The following is a 23,255-nucleotide window of genomic DNA, read 5'->3' on the forward strand; positions in this document are numbered from 1 at the left end:
CAGGAAATGAGTGCATGATAGAAGAGAAGAGAGTGTAATCATTATGGGGGCTGAGTGTCTTATGTGTTGCCTGTGTTGCTGGAAGTGATGGGCAGCTCCACATGGCTTTTCCTCCCAGAGCGCTGCTAATGTTAGAGGCAGTAGTGTGGGCTGGAGCTGCTGGCTCTGTCTGCCAGAGAGTGGGGGGCAGCGCAGTTGCCACCTTCCCCCCTCAGTGGGGATGGGAAAGCCTCAGACGTACATGCTGCAAAACTGTAGCTCTCCTAATGTGAAGGTTGGCAGTAATATTGAGATAAGGGCATTTTTCCCAAAGGATTTTCAGTTTTTTCAGGAATTGTCTTGACAAGTGTCTAGCATGAGAACCCTCCCTCCCCATCGCCCTACACACACACACACGCACACACACACACACACACACACACACACACACACACACACACACACACACACACACACAGACACCTCCCTGCCTGCCTGCCTCAAACAAAAAGCATGGCAGCCATCATTTAACCCAAAGAGGGTGCAAAGAAGGGGAAAGAAATGTGCATAACAAGTGGTTTGGATCTCTCAACAATACTCCACACTTTCTCATTCTCTCCTTCTCTCTCTCTCTCTGCTTGTCTAGAACTCATCTGCTGTGAGACTTTATCTCATCTCCTCCTTCCCTCCCCAGCAGTTTTTCCCCCTTCCTACTTAATGATGTGGAGATGAGCCAAGAGCATGTAACAGGTCTTTGTCACTGAAGTATCTACTGACTCCATCCAATTAAATGCTCAGCAGCTTGCAGAAGATTAAGACACAAATTAGGCCTAGTGTGTGCTGCACTGATTAGATTGGATTTACAGTTTGCTTTTTGGAGAAAGGTTGTGGTGACATAATACCTTACATGGCCCATTTGAATACAAGTAGTTTTTTATCAGTGAACAGCCTTAGGTTAGACAAAAATCGTGCAAATATAGAGTGCACTCAGAAGCAGGCTGAACGTAATATGAATCTTGACATTTAATAGGTTGTGCAAGCTACAGTTTAAAGCGTAAATTAGTTTTCTGTCGGTCAGTGTTGTCAGTGTAAAGCAGTTCCTAAAGTCCTATAAGCCTGAGGGTGCATCATTCAGAAGTGTCTTCCTGTTGTGAAATGAGCTGCATAAATACCACAAGAGGCCATTTTGAGTCAAGAGGCAGAAAAGTACTGTGATCTCTGCCTTCAAGTCTAACATAATAATACTGTGTGCACAAGCAAACTATCTAATTGTTGTGTGTCTGCCTATTATGTGTGTGTTATAAGATGGGTATAGTGGCAGCATTTACCCTGAAGAAAGAGCCACTGCCACACACACCGCTCGCTTACAGCCAGTAGTTTTATCTGACATCCTGCAGCAGTGGATAATTCTCTTGACGCATGTGTGTGTGTGTGTGTGCGTGTGCAGGAGGTGGCCAAATATAATACAACTGAAATGAGAACAAATGTTTCATAATATTGTAATCTTGCATGGTGAAAGCTCAGTATTGAAACAGCTTTGGCGACTGGATTCATGGAGTGAAGGAGGTGGCAGCTATAGAGGATCACGTGTGGTGTCTTAGCTTTTATCCAGGTGCTTTATTGACACGCTGCCATGTTTGTCTAATTGCCAGAATGTCAAGAAGTGATATATGAGGGTAGTTTTCATATGGAATTAGAAAGCTGTGCGTGAAGCCATCTTCACCCATGGAAGAAAAGCAAAGTCACACATGCAGCAGTGTTTGATCTAAGTATTGAACAAGTCACTGGAACCTGTTGTGTAAACTTTCATTTGATACTTCAAATTGACCCTTTCATTTCACGCTAACAGTCAAACTCACTCATGCAAGAACAGCGGTAATGAGATGACTGAGTGGAGTGAAATGGTTTCTGTGACATTTGCTCATTTTGATCTCTGCCTTTCATTTACACAGAACATGTTCGGGGTCACGATAGGCTTTTTTCAAGCTTTTCTCTCTGGGGGGAGGGCTTATCAATACTTCAGATGCTCCATCTATAGATGGCATAACTGCTTTTCCGATGTTCAGTATTAAAAGAATAGTACACCAACATATCACACAGGGCTAAGATTGATACCATAGTGCTGCAGGCTAGAGATCATTAACAGGCAACATTACGCAGCAAACATTACTCCTGAAGTAACAGATTTGGAAGCTGTAGTTTTTGTTAAAGCCAACATAATGCAAAGACTAAAAGCTTTACACTGACAGCCACTGTAAGGCTGTTACTATGAAGCATGCTCTGTTTGCTCTAGCCTTAGTTAACCATGTTGGAAATTGTTTACATCTTGCTGCATAAAAAATGAGGCTCATAAAGTGAAGGTACAGAAGCCAAGAGCGACAGTGCATGTGTTTATTTATGTAATGCTGTTATCACGAGATAGCAAAAGGACAATTTCTCAAGATAAAGAGATAATTTTTCACAAAAAATCTGTTTAAATTCTACAAGCCCACCATTATTTTACCCCCAAATCAAATGCATTCTTTACTCTTTTGTTCAATGTCAGTGACTGTTCAGTGCACAGGGCTGTTTTAAAAATACGTTTCGTGATGAAAATGATGGTTAACTGCATCCTTGAAACATGACTCCCTCCCTGTTCTTCTGCAACAGAGCCCACACATTCATGGAGACAGTTGCGTCTGTATCTGATGTATTCATGCCCACATCCGTTTAAAAAACCTGGAGAACAGAGTTTAATTCTGCTATACACAAACTTAGCTGAACTGTATGAACCAGGCTTCTATAACATCCTGTTTTATACTTAGGGGAGTCTCATGTAACACTGGTGGAAACTAACTTGAAGGCAGTTTATGTAACGCTTGATTTATGACCAGAGCGAGGGATGGAGACAGAAACCAAGAGACACAGAAAGAAAAGTGATTAAGTGAGAGCGACGCTCAGAGATAAGAGAAGAGACAGACACTTTGGGACTTTCTGGATTCCTCTCACTCTTTTATCAGCTGTAAAAAATGACTGCAAGCTTGGAATGGAAGTCTTGAAAACCAGTAGACTGTAAAGCAAGGAGTGCAGGCCTCTGTCTATGATGCGTTTAAGGGTTATTATTCAGAGGAAGGGAGAGGCTCCGTTTGTTTAAAATGTCCAACAGCCCATCAGTTCGATACAGTACCTGTGAAAAATGTTAAGAGCTTTTCCTTTAGAAAGGAAGAAACTACTGATATCCCATCTACACTGCTAAGTGTTTGATAGCGCTAGGTGATTACAGAGTGTAAGAAAGACCACTTGTGTGTATGATGGTCTCAGCAGTTGGCTCTTATCGTAAAATTCATTTTAAGTGGTTCAGTTTTTCTCTGTCCACTCTGCAGTTGGCAGAAATGTGTATTGCAGAACAGGGGATAGAGACCGTAAAGGCACCTGTTCATGAAAACATGGTTCAGCACTACTAGCGGTAAAAATTAAAATGCAATTTTGTCTAGCATATGATTATGAAGTGGAAAAAAATGTGGGTCCTCTCACATCAACACTCACTCAATGAGAGCACCATTCATTTCGGAGCCCCTGGTCTCAAATGAGCAACACAAACATTACTGGGGAAATTGGATGTCTCAGGTAGGCAAACGATACTTGACACAGTGCTTTGATAACTCCTCTGCAGGTTTGCACTAATGTATTTTCAGCAATGACAATGACATTTAGTAATTAGAGTGTGTTGCACTCAAATCTCAAAATGTGTAGTGCAGTTCAAGTTTCCAACTTCAGTGAAGGAGGAGATGTCGACGCACGTTTGACCGAGGTGTGGAAATGTTGGTCACCGTAGTTGCTGCACATAGGTGGCTGTGACATATTTCACTACTTTGTCTGCATTCGCCGTAAAGGTCAGAACAAAAAGAACTGACACTCAAAGCACGGTTGTACTTCTGTTATGTTGTGGTGGTTAGAGTTTCTAGTCACTCACCGCCTGTCGTAGCTCTACCACACTGTATCAAATGCAAATGTGTTACCTGCACTCTGTCATCCTCACTGTCAGTAAACATTACCAACAGTAGAAACATGGGATGAATCACAAATCAGTTCCAGGTGACCAGTCGCTCCACCCCCACAATATGTAGTTACTGTAACATTCAACTCTTTTTATATTTAGACATGCGAACCTCACACAACTTCATTGTAACCATGTTGGTAACCATGTTGGTGGCCTGGGACTCCTCAGTGATTGTTAGAAAAGGAAAAAATATATGTGGAAATTTGGCTCACTTATGGAAACATTTAATAAGTCCACTGGACTGACAAGCTGCAGCAGTGTCTGTGTCTGGCTTAAGTATTGGAAGAGGAGTTTGTCACAGGTGAGTTTATGCAGACAGTTTACAGAAAAGGGTTTTGAAAATGGTGTTATGGCCTTCTATGTTGGACTGTATTTGACCTAGAGATGAGTGTATCAGTTGTTTAAGGAGAGGTAACTGGACATGACATAACAGAAGTTTCAGTAAATGAAAGTATATCCCAGAGCAGCAGCACATAAATGAGTTCACTCTCTATCCTCCGTGAAAGCCTTCGTCTCTGTGAGGTACAGGCTGAATGAGGTGCTGCAGAAAGACACATGTTGGTGGTGGTTTCGAGGGACAGCTGGTCAGCCATGCGCTTTTCATTCTCCAACAGGCTTCTTTAGAAAGGGGTCATAGGTCACTCAACTGAAATCCAACACCAATGGGGTGCAGAATCCCCTGAGAGATTGCCCCCAGCTAAAGGATCCCACATAGCATCACATGGTACATTTTTCAGCGAGGGGTTCTCAAACTTATCACATTTATCAATTTAACTGACAGCTGTGAACTTTTGATGCAGGAAACAGTGTAATCAACTAACAGGTGGATGTCCCTGCTGCTGTCCTTGATTGGAAGGGACTCCAGAAAATATTGTATTTATTTCAGAATATTCAGCTGCCTCCACCTGATGACTTTTTTCAGATTTAATAGTACAAAATATTATAATAGTATAATATTTAATCAATGAATTAACATCACATTTCCTGTGATTGGGTCAGCGTGAAACCAAGGCAGACAAGGCTCAGACAGTCCATATTTATTTAGACAGATTCCTATGACTGCATTTACACTAGTTGGAGAAATTGTGTCGTGGACACAATGAGACACTTTCTGTATCTGTGATTTGGGAGCTGATCGCTAAGTCTCTGGTGCAACGTTAACATGGGAACTCGCCATGGCAACAATAGAGAAGTAAGCCACATGAAAACAGCATTTATTTGGTTGCAGGATCGACGTGAGTGATCTTCAGCTACTCTGCATATTTAACATCACTAACAAATAATGGATTAATGATTTTTTTTTATGTAATTATGCCTTATTAGTTTATGAGTCTATGTGTCTATATCAGTGTGAACAGACTAAACTACATGGAAAACATGGAAAATCCAACTGAACTCGATACAGAATTAGAAAAGAGCTCCACCAAGGAGGCAGTCAGCACTCAATACAAAGCCCACAGTTCAGCTAGCAATGAGTGAGTCCTGATCTCAACAGAAACTCCTCTTGTGGGTCTCAACACAACAGTTGGCCAATGAAAATAAACCCAAGTTAGGCCTCTTGCGTCAAATAAACAAGCTTTTTGACTCTGTGAGTATCTGCTTCTGTAGAGCAGGTGAACTATGATTTACATACTTCTTTCAGCACAAAGCCCGCAGTTCAACCGCCAACGAATGAGACCTCATCTCAACATAAAACTTCTCTTCAGGATCCCAGGAAGCAAACAAAAATACTCAGTTTGAGACTCAATACGACAGTTGGACAAAGAAAATAAATGTATGTATTAATCCCCAGACGAGGAGCTTTTAGTTGAGATCAGCACTTGTTCATGAGTAGTTGAACTGTTGGTTTTGTAATGAGCATTGAGGTCTTTTCTAGTTCAGTATCGAGCTGTCATTGAGGATTTTCCATAGTCTGTTCACATTGGTATTAAAAAAATAGAATAAAAATAAGATTAATTTTGTTAGAAAGTCACATTATTAAACAATAATAGACTAATTAGGCCTAAATAAATGTTTGTTTTTTTTTCTTTTTTGAGGAGCCCTGCCACACCTTGTGTTATGAAGTGTAATATTTTCTGTTTTGAAATAAATGTGCCGTTGATCAGTCATGTGTAGCTGTAGATCATTCACAGGGAGCCTGTCCTCAGATGAAGGTGGTTTTATTGTGACTTATTTCCCTACGGTTGACGTTGTTGTCATGGCGATGTTAACTGCTGCAGAGCGCTGTGTGTTGTTGCTGCAGAGTTCACACATTAACGTAATCACAGATACAGAATGTGTCTCGGTGTGTCCAGGACACAGTTTCTCCAAATAGAGTCTATGCAGTTGTAGAATCTGTCTGAGTCAGAAATAAACATGAACTGACTGTCTGAGCCTCGGCTTCACGCTGGCCCAATCACAGGAGATGAGACGTAAATTCATTGATTCAGTATTGTTTTTTCATCATCGATCGTTTTGGGCCTCTAACCTTGACTAAAAGTCACATGCGGTCCTTTGAGTGATGTGTTTGAGAACCCCTGGTTTAGGGAACTATGGGAAACAGATGTTCTATTTATAGCCGTAGAGCGGAATTCACACACGCTGTCATGTCACGCTGGACACGAGACAAAGACGTTCTTTTGCTGTGAGCTTTCTACTGTATGCTTGTTGGTGGTACTTTACACTGCAACTGTGGAACTCCCCTTCTGCCATGACTGTCAGGTTTTCTGTCATTGCATGATCAGTTTCATCACAGCATGCGTTGACACTCACAGGTTGTCCTTGTTGAGCATGTTTTAGAATTGATATTATTGGCTCTGTAAGTTAAATTATTCCATCAGACACTTGATAACAGCGACCACTCGCTAGATAATGCTGTTGGACATTTAAATTTAGATAGATAATCATCAGTCAGCTTTTCTAAATAAGGAGGCTGGACGTTCACTCCTACCAACAAAACAGAAGATCAGCCATGTGATGCAACTTTCATTTGTTCTGCGTCTCTGCTGTTTGTTAGTGAGAGAGACAGGATGTTATCACTACACATCTGTTTTGAAGACATTGCAGTGCTTGTCGTGTTTGGGAACGAGAGAAGATTAGCACACTTATCTAAATGTTTGAGAGGAAGCAGGGAGACAACAACATCTGATTTCAGTGTCAGGACTTTAGAGCATGTTTAACTCAATTTGATTTAAAATTTCTATTTTAAATCTATTTGTTGAAAACATTCAGATTGATAATGTTCAGGGAAACAACTGTTTTACCGGTCTGTTCAAATTTAGTGGCATTTATTAAAGGCTGCGCATGTGCTCACAGGTACCAGTGAGAAGCTGAAATGTGATGCATTAAGTCCAGTCTGACTGATGCATTCATGAGTTTGAGGGCTTATTAAGACGCTGCGCAGGGATTCATGATGCTGTGAGGAAGGATTTTAGGACTTTTGAAAGTTCCCATCAGGATAATAATAATCTACACATCGTGTCGCCTGATGACATTGCATTGTGTTCATGTTTTTGCAGAATTACCCTCCATGTTTTTGGCTTTGCAAAACCAGATCTTCAAGGCTAAATTTAGTGTATGTACTCTCTGGGGCTGGATGTGTTAGATGCTGGTCGAGGCCCAGTCCATGGTCAAAGTCCAGACTGGGATGTGGACCATGAAGGAACATTTGGTGCTGGGTCACAGTACGTTCATCATAAGGCATTAATAATTCAAAAATCCACTCCTCCTAACTTCATTCAATATGAGATCTCTGACAATTAGTACAAGAAAATTAATAAGATAAGTTAAGATAAGGTAAGATAAGATAAGATAAGATATACCTTTATTAGTCCCACAGTGGAGAAATATCAGGTATTACAGCAGCAAAGTAGATAGCAAACATAGAGGGCCTCAGTAAAAAGGACATTAAATAACAAACAAGCAATGTAAACAATATAAACAAGGAATAATGAAATATGAACAATAGGTACTGATATTGTAATTGGATGGTAGTACTCCTGACTAGAGTATTGATATTGCACATTGGAGTAATAATACACCTGACTGAAAGATTGATATATTGCACCTTAAGTTGAAATTCACCTGAGCTAAATATTTTCACAGTGTAAGTGAACACAGCTCATGTGTATTATAGTGCAGTCAGTCTAAAAGTCTTGTGAGTGTGTGGTCTACTGGGAGCACTACTGGTTGTAGAGTCTGACTGCTGCAGGAAGGAAGGACCTGCGATAGCGTTCCTTCACACACTTTGGGTGAAGCAGTCTGTCGCTGAAGGAGCTCTCCAGTGCTGTTAAAATGTCCTGCAGGGGGTGGGAGTCGTTCTCCATCATGGATGACAGCTTAGCCATCATCCCCCTCTCTCCTAACACCTCCACTGAGTCGAGGAGGCATCCCAGGACGGAGCTGGCCTTCCTGATCAGTGTGTCAAGTCTCTTCCTGTCAGCCGTCAAGACGCTGCTCCCCCAGCAGACCACTCTATAGAAGATGGCTGATGCCACCACAGTGTCATAAAAGGTCTTCAGGAGTGCCCCCTGCACTCCAAACGACCTCAGTCTCCTGAGCAGATAAAGTCTGCTCTGGCCTTTCTTGTAATAGTTGAACAAAACTAGCACACATTGCCTTTGGATAAAGTATTTCTGGATCAGTAAAGAGACGACAAAGGGACGATTGATGAAATTTATTTCATAAGAAGCTTGATTTCATAAAAAACAAATCAAATTACTGTTGAAATTATTTTGAACCGAGCCGTTTTTCTGTCACATGGAGCACGGAAGCAGCTCTCAGCCAATGTGGGAGATATTGAATTATTCAGAATATAGCATATGAATTATTTCCCAAGGGGAGTGTTGCAAATGACACAGCTAGGAGGTGATGGAGCTCAGACACACAACTGCTTGGAATTCCTCAGTGTTCGCAAGGATCTGTGGCAGACAGGATGCATTCCTGACTGCGGTACGTGAGGAGAAAGGAGGAGCGTGCTATCACTGAATTGTCACTTGAAAATCACTTGAACGCAATATCTGCTGGTAAATTGCTTTCTGACGCTGTGCATTTATTGTGAGCTGTCAGAAGTGAAGATGCTATCTTGGAGAGGAGATGTTGCAGCAGACCTTGTCCTTGTTATGTGGCAGCTTGTATCTTGTGGCAGCTGTTCACGACACAGAGATACTGTAAGCCCACATTAGTTTTGAATATCCTTCACCCAGATATGACAAACACTGGTAGGATTTTCCACTACTGTTTATAAGATGCTGTCAGACTATGATTAGTTATCTTCACTGTAACTGAGACATCCTTTTGGATTTTTAACTCTGACTTTATATGGGAGGAGAAAATTTGATAACAGCATTGGTATGAGAGTCCAACGCTGTCTTATCTGTTCTGTCCCTAAACTCATGACTTTGTGCCTGCAAGTGTACAGTACATGTGTTGCATGTGAGTATGCATTATATAGCAAATTCCATCCATCCATCCATTCTCTCCCGCTTATCCGGGGCCGGGTTGCGGGGGGAGCAGTCTGAGCAGGGACGCCCAGACTTCCCTCTCCCTGGACACATTATATAGTAAATTGCAAAGGTAATTCAGAAACCGTTTTTTTAAGTGTAAGTTTGGTCAATTAAGTTCCATTTTAGTAATCATATGGGAATACCATGTTTGCAATACTCCGATATACTATAATACAACAGAAACAGTCAATTAAAAGGCAGCGCATAAATCAGTGTGAAAGTTTATTTATACTCATGCAGCTCTGTGGATTTTATCAGTGGCTGATTTTAAAGTCAGTTTTGCCCACATGGCAGCTGCACAGCAAGCTTTTAAAGACATATTATCTCCATTTTAGCCAATGCTGTCTTATTTACACATCCAGTATGCACAGGGCTGCATTATCATTCAGCGTGCAGCCGTTTGTCCACTTGGCTTTAGAAGAATCACTGTTGTATTGAAGAGTTGCACATTCTTACTTTGCTTACATGACAGGGTCTGACTCAAACTGCCTACCAGTCTAAATATTCTGTGATCTTAACGCATTAATCTTCAACACATCCCAGTTCCCTGGATTCATCCTGACTCTTGACCTCCGCTGTGATGTAACTTCCGTTCTGTTTTGTTATTTTCCGTGATGTTATATCCTGTTTCTATATTTTTTCTTTGACCACAGGAAGCAGGGCAAGCTTTGTTGCATCCCCAGGGGCTTTGTTCACTCAGAACCATCTCCAGGCTCAGGCTCTGCCCAAACCACATTTTCTCTTCCCTCTTCTCTCTTTTCACGCTCTCTCCCTCCGCTCTCTCTCATAATGCACACACTGTGAGACACGATAGACCTTGCCCTCATTCTGCGACAACCATACATTCTCCAGCTGGTCTTAAAGTTGCTCTGCAAACATCTTTTATCAGTTAGAGTTAAGCTTTGGCACATTTTACAGCCATCCCACCCTCACAATGCGAATGGAAATTTGTATCCAGCAGGTGTGATTGAGTGGGAGGCAAATATTTTTTTAACACCAGTCATCAGTTTTATGGAAAATTAACTTTGAACGAACAAGGCCAAAACAAAATAACCAAAACAGGCATCCGTTGGTGTATTAAACATTTAAAGTGATAGAAATGTTTGGAGTTGCTTTGGCTGTTTTCTTCATTGTGGCTGGAGCGTGCGATTGATATTTATTTCAGATTTGTCCCCTGCCCAGATGGCAGTCAATATTCAACAATTAAAATGATGCAGCTGAGCACATCCAAGTGTAATTTACTGTCCACTAAACCCAGGGTCAGCCATCGTTTGAATTTTATTGATTCCAGTTCAATATGTTATAAATGAAAGAGGTCAAGTGTTTACATGCTTTTATATTATATTACAATACAGGTAACGCCCTGTGTTCGTAAACTGAATTCCCTAGTTTGATTTAGTTTAACCCTTATGTTTGTGTTTTTTCATGTTGATTGTGTATTTTAATATCAATGATAAAAAAAATTATTTCCTCCATTGTTTTGTGGCTTCACTGTCATTCTGTTTATACCCAGTAGGAATTACAGAAGAATTATGTCGCCACAAATTGACTCAAATAAATAAAACAGTTTTTCACAGCTCTGCAGTCCCAGCACACTCTAGTTTTTACAGCGTTGTAAACAGTCAGTCACCAACATGCTGTTGAGTTGATACCTGTCATTGACAGGTCCCGGCAGATAGCCACGTCCTAAAGGGTTAGTGCACATTTAGGAACCGATAAGCAGAACCAAAATTCAAATTTTTTCATCAGTATCTGATTTTTGCCATTCTGGATTCAATTCTAATTTGGGACTGCATTTAGTTACCCAACCTTAGCCAAGCCCCTCACCTGAACATCACTTACCCAGTCATAACTCACCAACTATAACTCATGCCGGAATCAGACTACACGTCTGATTGTTGATTGGTGTTGTTGGGCGTCCAAGATGCTTCACGACAACAGATGTTTAGCATGTCACACTACACGAGTATAGACGCCTGACTGTCGTCACGATCGGCCATGACGCTGGTAATTGGTCGGCCACGACAAAATCATCTCAAAATCAGTCTAGATTCATGTAGTCTGATCCCGGCATTAATACGTTTGATCTGGCAGCATTTCCGCTGACATAATCGACTCTCACTGTGTTTACCATCATCTGTCTGCAATGAAATGAAATTTCTAAGAATTTCAAGTGGTAATTTAACATGACCATTTATCATGTCATGTAGTCAGACTCCACGTCCTTTATACTAACTTTGCAAGCAGACTAAATCAGAGAACCACAGTAACAGTCAAACTGCAGTAACAGACAGAAATACATCTATTCTCTTTCCCCCTGTTGGGACTCAGGAGTCATCCAACCAATTAACAAGGTCCAATGATCCAGTCTCAGGCAGACAGAGTGCTCGCACCAGGGCACCACAGACAGGGAGCCAGACAAATTAGACACAACCTCAGAGTACAAGGCAGGGGTCCTTTTCTGCCGGACGAAGAGCAAGTGAAGAAGAAGAGACATTCCACTCAGGCATTCAACCAGAGCTGATTCTCATAACCATTGACCAAAATAGCTGTCAAATGTGACTCAGCTGAGGAGTTGCTTAATCCACTGTTATCTGGAACCTTTACACGTTTCTATATCTCATGCTTGTGAGTCATAATAAATGTTAAAGATGTTATGTAATCCTTATTTAACAACCAGCATGGATACAATAATGCAAACTTTTACAGGAACAGTGCTCACAGATCTCTGTGCTGTGGCTGCGTAGATGAAATTGTATAACCTTTAAGTAGATTATGAAAGTGACTTGAGGAAGGATGTCATCTTTTGCGTCTCACTGGTTCACTCCTTTTATCCTGAATCAATACAATGTGTGGTTGCCTCCTCCTCCTCCTATCAGGTCTGTTACCATAGCAACCTAATGAAGGCTAAGGAGGCCATTTAAACGTATAAGGGCTGAAAATATCGACTGTGGACAGCTTCAGGCTAACCAGCTAGCAACCTCAATCAGCCCGACAGAACAAACGCCGTTTGTCTGCTGTCTCAGGTTTGGTGTTGATTCAATGGAAAGGAGCTTCGCACAAGTTTGGGCAGCTTCTTTATAAGAGTAAAAGGAAGAATCAAGGGGTCAGATCCTAGAAACATTGGCTTTAGTCCAAGTAGTACAAACTCGTCTGCCCGACTCTTTGGTTACCCAATATCCAGCTACTGCCTGGCTGCCTGCCAGTGCCTCTCTCTATTTTCCCACCTCGCCTCCCAGAGCCAGAGCATTGTCAGGAAGTTTGAGGGGAGAGGTTTCTCCTTTTGGAAGCTCTTTGGAACCAAGGCACACTGAAGTCTGCTCTTACTGTAGCTTAGAATTTTAGTGGGTAAAATCCCTTTTTGTGTAGAATGCTTTTGGAATTCTGGAATTCAGAAAAAAAGTCTAAACGGGTTGTTTGGTGGTTTATCACCCTTCTGTAGTTAATCAAACAGTGAGGTTTGGAGGATGAATTATTATTAAATTACATGAATTGTCTTAGGGTTTTCCTGCTGGGACAGGAAAAGAGAGAACAGAGGTTTGTCGCTTCAAGCCCAGTAGGATGTTGGCAGACACAATTGTCAGTTCATCAGCATTTTCTTTCTTATTTTAATCTCTATTTTTGAGTGTTTCTTTGTGTCCTTCTCTGTCACACTTCCCCACTTCCATCTCTGTTGTTCCTGCTGTCCATTGTTCTGGAGACTCAAGCTGCTGCCCTGCACTAAGAAAAACCCAAGTGTGCAAATGTTTCTTACTAAAGAAAAAAAAGCTTCTTCCCACTTCCCTTGTCCTGGAAAACTTTCTCTGTCTTTCTTTCTGATTTACTCTCCCCAAACCAAAACTACTTCTTTATGGTTACACATCGCAGTCCCTCTGTGAGGTTAGCTTTCATTTTATTTGGGCATTTCAACCCAAACTGCTTTGGTTTTCCATTTAACATTTAGCATCACGACTTGGATTTCCATTAATGACTATTTGCAGTGGGAGATTCAGCAAATCTATTAAATGTTAATTATGTTTGCATATATTGACTCTCTGCAACTAAAAACAAAGTGGACCAATTTAAGAAGTATGCAGTGTATTTGTATGAATGGGAAGTTTCAAAGTGAAGTACTCTAATTTAAAATCTTTTTGAAATCTAGTAAATAACAATTAGTTTTCCATTCATTTGCTGCACTTAAGAGGCAAAATCACAAGGGTTCCACATGGTACATATGGTACATACCAAACTGTATGTATGATTTGTTGGTGTGTGTGTGTCTGTTGGCCTGAAGAAAAAGAACCTTGTGCCGCAGGTTGAACAGACCAGAGCACAGCTGGAATTAACAAAGCTTTGCTGAGCGCTCTTTGAATCCAGCTAAGACAAAGTTATTTCCTCTAAGCTGTGTTAACATGGTGGGATACTTGAGGTCAAGTCATTGACAGTCCTTGTGTAAAGCCACCATGGAGGGCCCACTTCATCATACTTGCTGCTTTGTTGTGCAAGAGACAGAGCGAGAGAGACAGAGATATGAACCAGTAGAAACATCTTTCAGTATTACTAAAGGTTACAATAGGCAGGTCAGGAGACTGTTTTAGCTACCAGTGACTATTTTGCTGTTGTTAGTTGTTAAGCCTTCATAACAGTATTTTCTATGAATGAATGAGGAGGGCTCTGATTGAGTTTAACTATGTCCCAGTGAAGGGGCTGGATTTGCCACACAGGTGAATCAGCCTCACTCAACTCTTAAAGCAAATACTATATCAGGCTAATGGTGGATATATCCATATAACTTCACTAACTGTATGGAAGCTACATATAAAAGACCCTTCGAACAGGTCTCATGACAGATTTGGTCTCAAAAGTTCAAATGATTCAGCCCCTGAATTGGGAGACCGCTGCTCTGAAGCTGTCGTAAAGCTGGCACTGTTGGAGATGGCAGTCTCTTCCTTTTCTTAGCTTTCTCAGTTCACTTGTTTACACTCTGCAACAGCTGGTGCTATAGGTTTGGGAAAGGGCTGCTCATTAGAAGTGTTCTTGTAGGGTTTTTTTTTTTAATCTGTGTTAATTTCAGGTGGACTGGTAATGTGCTGCATGCTTCTTAGTGAAAGAGTGCAGAGAGGTTCATTTTGGTTGAACAAATGTACATTTTATGGTAAAGATTTGTCCTTTGGGGTACCTTGTGACCTGGGTTTAAGACAACAATGATTTGTAGCATCACCACATTAGTTTGTTGCATGTTTAACTCCATTTCTATCTCTCCATTTTTTTGTCATCTCTATCATCAAAACTCTAATAAAGCTAGCAAATGCTCCCAAGAGGGTGTTGAATTCAGAAGTGAGGCAACAGATTGTCTTTTTTTTAGTGGAACATAAAGGTGCAAAGGACTGTCCACCTCCTTTGTTCAGTATGTGATTGCCCAAATAGTTATGACACCGTAATTACTCTAAAAAGAATTAATTGTTGGAATATTAGATGTAAATGATGTAGATGTATTCCTTGTTACCTGCTCTTACAAAGACGATTTTGTTACTTGTTCCACTGGTGTGGAAGAGTTTTCTTTTTCTGTTTTGTACTTTAAACCTCTGATTTTTTAATGTCATGTCACATCCACAATCCAAGCAAATTTAATATACTAATAATTCAAATTTATCAAGGTAAAAAGAATGGCCTGAGTAGCGGCTTCACATGAAGCATGCATGCAGATCAGGCTGCTGAAATGCTGATCCCAGTTGGCTTCTTGCTACTCACCTCACATACCTGCACCCACACAACCACCTATACACCTACACACCTACACACACATCCCGCAGTCACTGATTCTGATTCAATTTGGCTCTGTGTGTGTGTGTGTGTGTGTGTGTGTGTGTGTGTGTGTGTGTGTGTGTGTGTGTGTGTGTGTGTGTGTGTGTGTGTGTGTGTGTGTGTGTGTGTGTGTGTGCGTGCGTGTGTACCCATGCATATGTGTATGAAGCTCACTCAGACAGCTTATCAATGGCTGTCGAATTTTGCTGAATGTTACTATGGTAACTGCAGTGAAATGACTTCATAAAAGGAGGAGTTGTTCATGTGTAGGATGAAATGAAACAGGATTAAGAATATTGAAATAAAGTACAGGAAAGGTGGATGAGAAAGATGAAAAGTTTATGAATGGGATAGTGTGAAGATGGAAAGATCTTATTGAGAAGCACAAGTGAGATTGATGAAGGACAGATGAGGAGTGTGAAGATGGTGAAAGAGGAAATGTATTAGAGAGAATAAAAAACAAGGTGTGTGTCTCTTAAATAGAAAGACATATAGAATTACAAATTCTGTTTCCATCGTGCTCCACGTCTCCTCTGCCTCTCATTGCTTCAGTCCTCTTACCTCTCCCCTGTCAGTGCATGAGAGCCACCTCATCAATGTATTCATACAGCATGAAACAATCAGTCTTCACAGCCTTTCATCGTGGAGAGGCTTTGTGGTTTACATAGAAATTGTTTTGTCCATAATGGAAGTGGCCGGAAAATATCCGCAGCTTAACTGGTGTGTGTGTGTGTGTGTGTGTGTGTGTGTGTGTGTGTGTGTGTGTGTGTGTGTGTGTGTGTGCGCGCGGTGTGTGTGTGTGTGTGCGCGGTGTGTGTGCGCGGTGTGTGTGTGTGTGTGTGTGTGTGTGTGTGTGTGTGTGTGTGTGTGTGTGTGTGTGTGTGTGTGTGTGTGCGCGCGGTGTGTGTGTGTGTGTGCGCGGTGTGTGTGCGCAGTGTGTGTGCGGTGTGTGTGTGTGTGTGTGTGTGTGTGTGTGTGTGTGTGTGTGTGTGTGTGTGTGTGTGTGTGTGTGTGTGTGCGGTGGGTGAAGTGGTGAGGTTGTTAGAATCTAAATGTGAACCTGAGCTATGGAACCAGCTCTGCTCAGGTTATTTGAATCTGAATCACCATCCACTTCAGTTTGTATGTTCCGTTTGAATGGTTGGACTGTTTTGAGGCCGAGTCCAGAGGAAGTGTGACTGGATAAGAGGCAGGAGCAGTGGAAGCCTCTGCCTGCTTTACCAAACTTCTTTGTACAAAATGCCGACCAATCACATTGCACAGCCAAGGTATTTCTTTTATGAACTACAGCTGAAATTTGAGGCAGCACGAAAAAACTGTTGTGGCATTATGAACATGAAGTCATGCCATGACAGTGCCACTGACTCTTCCTTTTTCTTATCCTTTAGCTCAAAGCACCACCGTGCCTATTTAACTAACCTGTGCCTTGGCCCTCAATTTGCACCTGCTTTATGTGCTGTTTAACTAACTAAAGACGAGTTGGCTAAATGCACCTGCACCATGCACTTGAGACCATATGCTAAAAAAAGGCACTTAATCTCGTTAAATGTAGTTTTGTTCCTGTTCTGTGTTATTTGTAAAAGAAAATGTGCCTGTTAATATTATGCATCCATCATCAGTTCCCCTTGAACAGCCTGAAGTTTTTAATGTCAAGCAGTTCCAAGAGGTTGACACCTGAGGGTTTAGGTCTGTAGATAAAAAGAATAGGGATGGAGCAACAGTATCTCCTCCTACACAGGAGCTGAGATGTGGATGAAAGTGATTGATGCGGTGGTCAAATAGCTGTGTGGAGAATCAGAACTGGATTTGTGAACGAATTGGCACTCCTCCTGTCAGCCCTGGCTTGTTGATGTGGAAAGTGAGCAGAGACTGTCAGGTCACATGTTTTTGAAGAATGACAAAAATGCTTAGGTACACCACCCCCAGCCTATATATGAGAAGGCAGCTTTCCAACGCTATCTGACATACTGAACAGTACACGTGCAGCAGCCTTCAGAGGCACAGAAATGTTTTCTGTCACTCACCAGTGCCTACTCCTTTTAATGTCAGCTGCTGTCAATCTCAAATATACAGTACAGTACATAAACAAGCTCTTGTTCTCTCACCACACACACACACAGACATCTTTATATTTCTGTCTGCACTTCTGCTTCGCCATTTCATTCTAACATCAAGCAATTATTCATTTCAAAGGTCTAATATTCATCTGGCACGAAGAAGAATAGAAGTACCAAGACACAAACACACACTACACAAGTGGGCTGCCAGCAGCGTCCTCAGTTGGCTGAGTGTGTCATCAGTAGTATCAGAGTGGTTTCAGCGCTGTGGTTATATATATATATGTGTGTGTGTGTGTGTGTGTGTCTGTGTGTGTGTGTGTGTGTGTGTGTGTGTGTGTGTGTGTGTGTGTGTGTGTGTGTGTGTGTGCAAATGTATATATACCGAGTGGAAACATGGTGTATCATAAGAGGAGACCTGGCACAGTGGGTCTGTAATTAAGGCTTTGTGAGTGTGCATGCTCGCGTGTGTATGTGTGAGAGAGAGTGTGCGTTTGCGTGTGTGCGTGTTTGTGTATATGTGTGCTATAGCAGTGGACAGGGTTATGGCTGCAGATTCCATTAGTAAAGAGCGTGGTGACAGACTCAAGTGCAATCTCTCTGAGGGTCAGGTGCTGTAGCAGCTTTTTAAATAGTAGTCAGTGCAGTATTTGACATAAAGTCATTGTTTTCTCAACCAAACTTTGACTTGTGCAGTTTCACCTGCCATTATAGGACAGAGAACAATACAAATATGACATTACTAGTGCCATACACAAGCACCCAAATGTCTGTGATGTTTTGGCTTTCCTGTTGCTTTTTAACTCAAATTTTAAATGGCTGCTACATAAAATCTTTGACTGTCCATCATTTAATGTTAAATGCCTTACATTTCTTTCTTTGTATTCTTTTGTTTGTGCCTTGCAACAAGTATTTGGTAAAAATGAAAGAGGAGAAACAGGATATACTTCTGAAAATTGCAGTAGTAGTTGGTGTAGAAAATAGAACTTGTCCCTTAATCTGAACGAGCTTGGCATCCACATATAGGTTGGCAATTTGTATATGCTCTGTGGATGGTAATCAGTCCAGCACTCAAAAAAGATCTCAAAACTGTTGGATGGCTTGCCGTGAAATTGGGTACACACATTAATGTTCCCCTCAGGATGGATTATAATAATTTGACCAAATACCTGCAAAGCAATGCTAATATTTAGCACTTAAACATTTGTTACATGTTAGTCTGCTATCAAGGTAAAGTAAGACGGTGAGCATGGTAAATGTTTTACCTACCAAACATCAGCGTGTTAGCATTGTGTATGTGAGCATGTTGACGTTAACATTTTGCTCTAAGCACTGCTGTGGCAAAGCACAGCCTCAAGAACTGCTGGCATAGCTGTGGACTATTAAGTCGGGCTCAGATTGCAGGAGTTTGGGGCCAATTTAGCCCCAATTCAAAACTGAATGCACGCTAGCTGGGGCTAACCCAATAATTTCAAACATGTTTGTTATTTATCTTTCCGAGCATGGCCACAACAACTAATGAGAGAAACAAGTCCCAGAGCAGCTGACAGTGTTGCCAAGCAATGGGATACATTCTAGCCTTTGAGGCTAACGGTAGCGTGCGTGCTACTTATGTACATGATGCAAATCGGTCTGGATTTTAAAAATCCTCTTATTTCCCCATCCCTACAAGTAAACAAATCAGAGTGTCACAACAATTCCCCACAAAAAGTCAGTCTTCCATTCATTTGTGTGCCACTCAAATGATTGCGCTCATTGGTTATGATGTGTTGCACCTAGACATCAGAGCCGTACTGTTTATCAAAGAGAGGTAGAAGCTGGTCTGCAGTATTAACTGCCTGGCTGGTTATTTTTCTATTATTCTACTATGGCACGCCTGGAGCTTAAGGTTTTCCATCACGCTCTGAGAGCAGATAATTCAACGGTCTGATAAGTTATCACTTCTCAAAAGGCCTTGCTTACATTGTGGAATTCCTCCTCGGCGGTAGCCTTGGCTGAACCTTGAGTGCAGGAGGTCTATTTTTATAGCATGCCATGATTTGACTCGATGGTTATAAGTCAGAGTCGGAGCTCCCACTTTTTGTTCTCATTTCTCTCATTATGTGTTGGCAGTAGTCAACTAAACACAGTAGATGGCTGCTCCCAAGGATGGGAAAAGAAACAGCAGTCGTTTCATATGGTCTCCTATCGCACAGTTGTAATCAAGGTCTTTGCTAGGTGGTTTTGAGTACACAAGTGACTCATATCCTGAGACTTTTCAGAGTGAAGGCCAAGGCGAGGTGAACAGAGCAATGCACAGGGCTGAATACATACTGGATATAAATACCTACATATGTATATATGTATCTGAACACATATGAGATGAAATACATTTGGGAAATTACTGCCTGTGCTCTAGTCATTTCAAACTTTCTTGGTTCTTAAAATTGTATTTCAGTTGCATAAAAGCTCATGATAACACAATACTACTAAAAGATGAGCGTGTATATACTCTGCATGGTTACTGTATTGAGAGCACAATCTCCCCAAGACCAGGAGCAGCCACTTCCTGTTTGTGTCACCAATAGGGCAGATAGAAAACAGAGTCAGAAATCTTCCACTATGGCTCCTGTCACTTTCTGCCTGACCGTCATCATTTCCCTGTCCAACTCTGACTGTTTATGTATGTCTGTACGTCTGCTATTGTCTCTGGAGAGATAGTATCTGTGGAGACCCAAAGTGGCCAATATGAAATACAGTAAGACATAATGAGATAAATGATCATACAAACAAAGTACAACAGTTATGGCTTTGTGAGTCTGTTATTATTAGTAGTAGGATTTTTTTATTTCACATGACCATTTTTTGACGAGCTGTTCACTGATCATTGGGGAAAAGGGGCATTTTTAAATAAAAACCGCGAGGAAAATCATGTTAAGTAGTATTATTGTGTCGGAGTCATCAATCACCCAACATGGAGGCTGAAGGCTTTTTATGAGCACTGTGACTAATAAACAGTAATGTTTCTTTATTCTGGCTCAACTGCATGTAGAGAATGACTCATCATCATCACTATTTTGAGTCAATTTTAGATTTCTCTCTTTACATGAACATTTAAATCAACTGCAAACAGTGACTGGAAAGCTTTATCCCGCTCATAAAGATCTACATCACAAACACTGATGCTCCAGTTCCAGGAAGAGGATTCAGAAATTGTTTCGAAGGAGGTGATGAATGTGAACGATGTTTGCAGAGCGGCTCAGCTTAAATATCATTTCAATGCACCTCCTTTTCCTTCCAGTGCAGCTAAGCTGAGGTTTGTGTGTGCGTGTCTGTGTGTGTGGAGATTTTATAGACTAATTAAACCCATGTTGGGCATATGGTGCTGTGTGTACTCAGAGTACACAGTGATGTTTTCCATGGAAAGTTCCAATAGTTTGTCAGAAGGGAGTGATTTTAGTCCTGATAAATGCAAAGTGTGCAAAGACGGATTGTTTGCGTTTTTGGTTCATACCTCAGTGAAGCCACTCGAGGACACAGCAGCTGTGTCCTTGGTGATTATTTAACTGATTCATCCACAGGATTCAAGCCTCAAAACCCGCATCCTACTGTGCAGCCAATTACTGAGCTCCCCTTTCAAAGTAAAGGAGACTTGAACAGGCATATTATAACTGAAAACATGTTCAAAGGACCCATGATAATGAGTTCTAACAAGAGAAAACAGGACACATTTGAATGTACCAGTTACTTCTTTTGTGGTTGGTGATGCACACCATTGTACCAGCAATAGGAGCGTTAGATATATGCACTGCAGGGGGTCGCACACAGTGTCAGAACAGCTGATATATATATTTCATTATCCAGCAGCTTGCTGGAAAGCAGTAAAAAAATGTTACTGCGCACCTCGCAGTGATAGATATGTGAGCTCTGGTTAGCTAACATGATACCTATAATGCCACCCAAGACTACACAAAGAAATATTGTAAGAGAAACAGCATGGCGCACTTTCCATCCAAGAGCCATCGACCATCATTGATCGCACACCAGACGCACGTCAAACTGATCACATAAACGTTGATCATCATTCTTTAAACTGTCTGAAGCATTCAGTAACGGTGTGAGCCGTCTTGCCTTATACCAGGCGAAATTATTGAACATCTTAAAATCCAGGGCTCTGACCAGATTGCTCCATGCTGCTATCTTATAAAGCAATCTGAGCAGAAAAGGTTTCCTTCTGTCTGCTTTTGTGATTCGTACAGTTTATGGAACAAAATCACTCACATGTGTGCAAGCATGTCAGGATGACATCACTCCAAAACATGTCTTTAGATTAAAATGAGTTCCAGTAATATGGGTATTAAATCTACACATTTTGTACGTGTGTGAGGAACCTTTTTTTCTTCTTTTCATCTCTGTCCTTCAGCTGGGACCCTAGAAATCAGCAGAATTGATTGATGTTTATGCCATCCTAAAACCAAACCCTCTCTCCTCCCTCTCTTTTCCAGCTGTGAGCTGAGTGATCGACCGGACTGACAGACATGGGGAAGCAGAATAGCAAGCTCCGTCCTGAGGTGATGCAGGACCTTCTAGAGAGCACTGACTTCACAGAGCACGAAATCCAGGAGTGGTACAAGGGCTTCCTGAGGGACTGCCCCAGCGGGAACCTCTCCATGGAGGAGTTCAAGAAGATCTACGGCAACTTCTTCCCCTACGGAGACGCTTCAAAGTTCGCCGAGCATGTCTTTCGCACATTTGATGCTAACGGCGACGGGACAATAGACTTCCGGGAATTTATCATCGCACTAAGTGTGACGTCACGTGGCAAGCTGGAGCAGAAGCTGAAATGGGCCTTCAGTATGTATGACCTGGACGGGAATGGGTACATCAGTAAAGCTGAGATGCTGGAGATTGTTCAGGTGAGTGTGCTTAGAGCCAAATGGACATGTTGAGCTCAGTGTGTCTATATATATAAATATATAAAGCGACTATGGAAAAAGATACAAAAGATCCCACTGAAATACATAAAAGTGCTAAAACAAGACTAACAGGAAGGAAGTTACTCTCACATGTCCTCAAGTCCTGTCTGTGACTGTGAGGTGGTGAGCTCTAAATTGATATCGTACACACTCTCACACACACTAGCTGTAGCATTAGCCAGGGTGGTGTGTTAAACACCGTTGCATTAACAGTACTGTATCCATAACACAGTCTATATGAGACTTAAGAGCAGTGCTGGCATTATAGTAACAGGAGGACACACAGCTCTGCTCCATATAGGGAGGAAGCTCTTGCAGACATGGAGCTGGATGTACCTCCATCTAACACAGGGCTTCCAAGAGATACGTCCTTCACGACCTCATTTACTGTTTGCATTCAAATGTCAGTGCTTAAAGGATGCATTTAGGTATTAAGGTTAATTGGAAACATTCTTTGTCCTGCCAATAAAAGCAGTTTTGGAAACAGTCAGGAATTCATTAGCTTTACTCCTTCTTAAATGTGGCTTTTAGTCTTTTCTTGAAGTGAAAAGGATCCATTTTCCGTCTGTTCTGCACCTTTTAAGTTCCACAAATGGAATTAAAACAGTTATACATGTCTGCTAAATCATCTGCTGTATACTGTATATGCTCCTCCATTAGAGAGTTGGCTTCTGGTCTGAAGTCTGTATTGTGTCTTGTGCTGTCGTGTTTATGTGTGCATGTTTTATCTAGTACAAGCATTACCATATTTTGTAAAGCCCACTTGTTTTCTTTTCTAGCTGCCAAAAACAGCCTAATGCTGGAATGATGAGGAAGGACATTTATATTTAATCCCAGACAGTGTTAAGAGCCCATGCATGCTAACCTGTTGTTATACATTAAGCTAATGAATGTAAATGTCAGTACCCAGCAGGCTCTGTGGGCTTTCAAAGGTTCTTCCCAATGTATTATTTTTCTA

General features: G+C 41.5%; 1 protein-coding gene across 5 annotated transcripts in view; it reads left to right on the forward strand.

Annotated features, from left to right (window-relative positions):
* Positions 1-23,255, forward strand: part of ncalda (neurocalcin delta a) — a 65,412-nt gene that overhangs the window by 28,584 nt on the left and 13,573 nt on the right. For all 5 annotated transcript variants that reach the window (XM_070965906.1, XM_070965907.1, XM_070965905.1 and 2 more), the window contains one exon: positions 21,827-22,237. In XM_070965906.1, the coding sequence (XP_070822007.1) occupies positions 21,860-22,237 (378 nt within the window). In that variant the 5' untranslated portion in view covers positions 21,827-21,859. The remainder of the gene's footprint in view (positions 1-21,826; positions 22,238-23,255) is intronic.

This window comes from Chaetodon trifascialis, chromosome 7 (assembly GCF_039877785.1).
Source record: "Chaetodon trifascialis isolate fChaTrf1 chromosome 7, fChaTrf1.hap1, whole genome shotgun sequence".
In the NCBI taxonomy this organism is placed as follows: Eukaryota; Metazoa; Chordata; class Actinopteri; order Chaetodontiformes; family Chaetodontidae; genus Chaetodon; species Chaetodon trifascialis.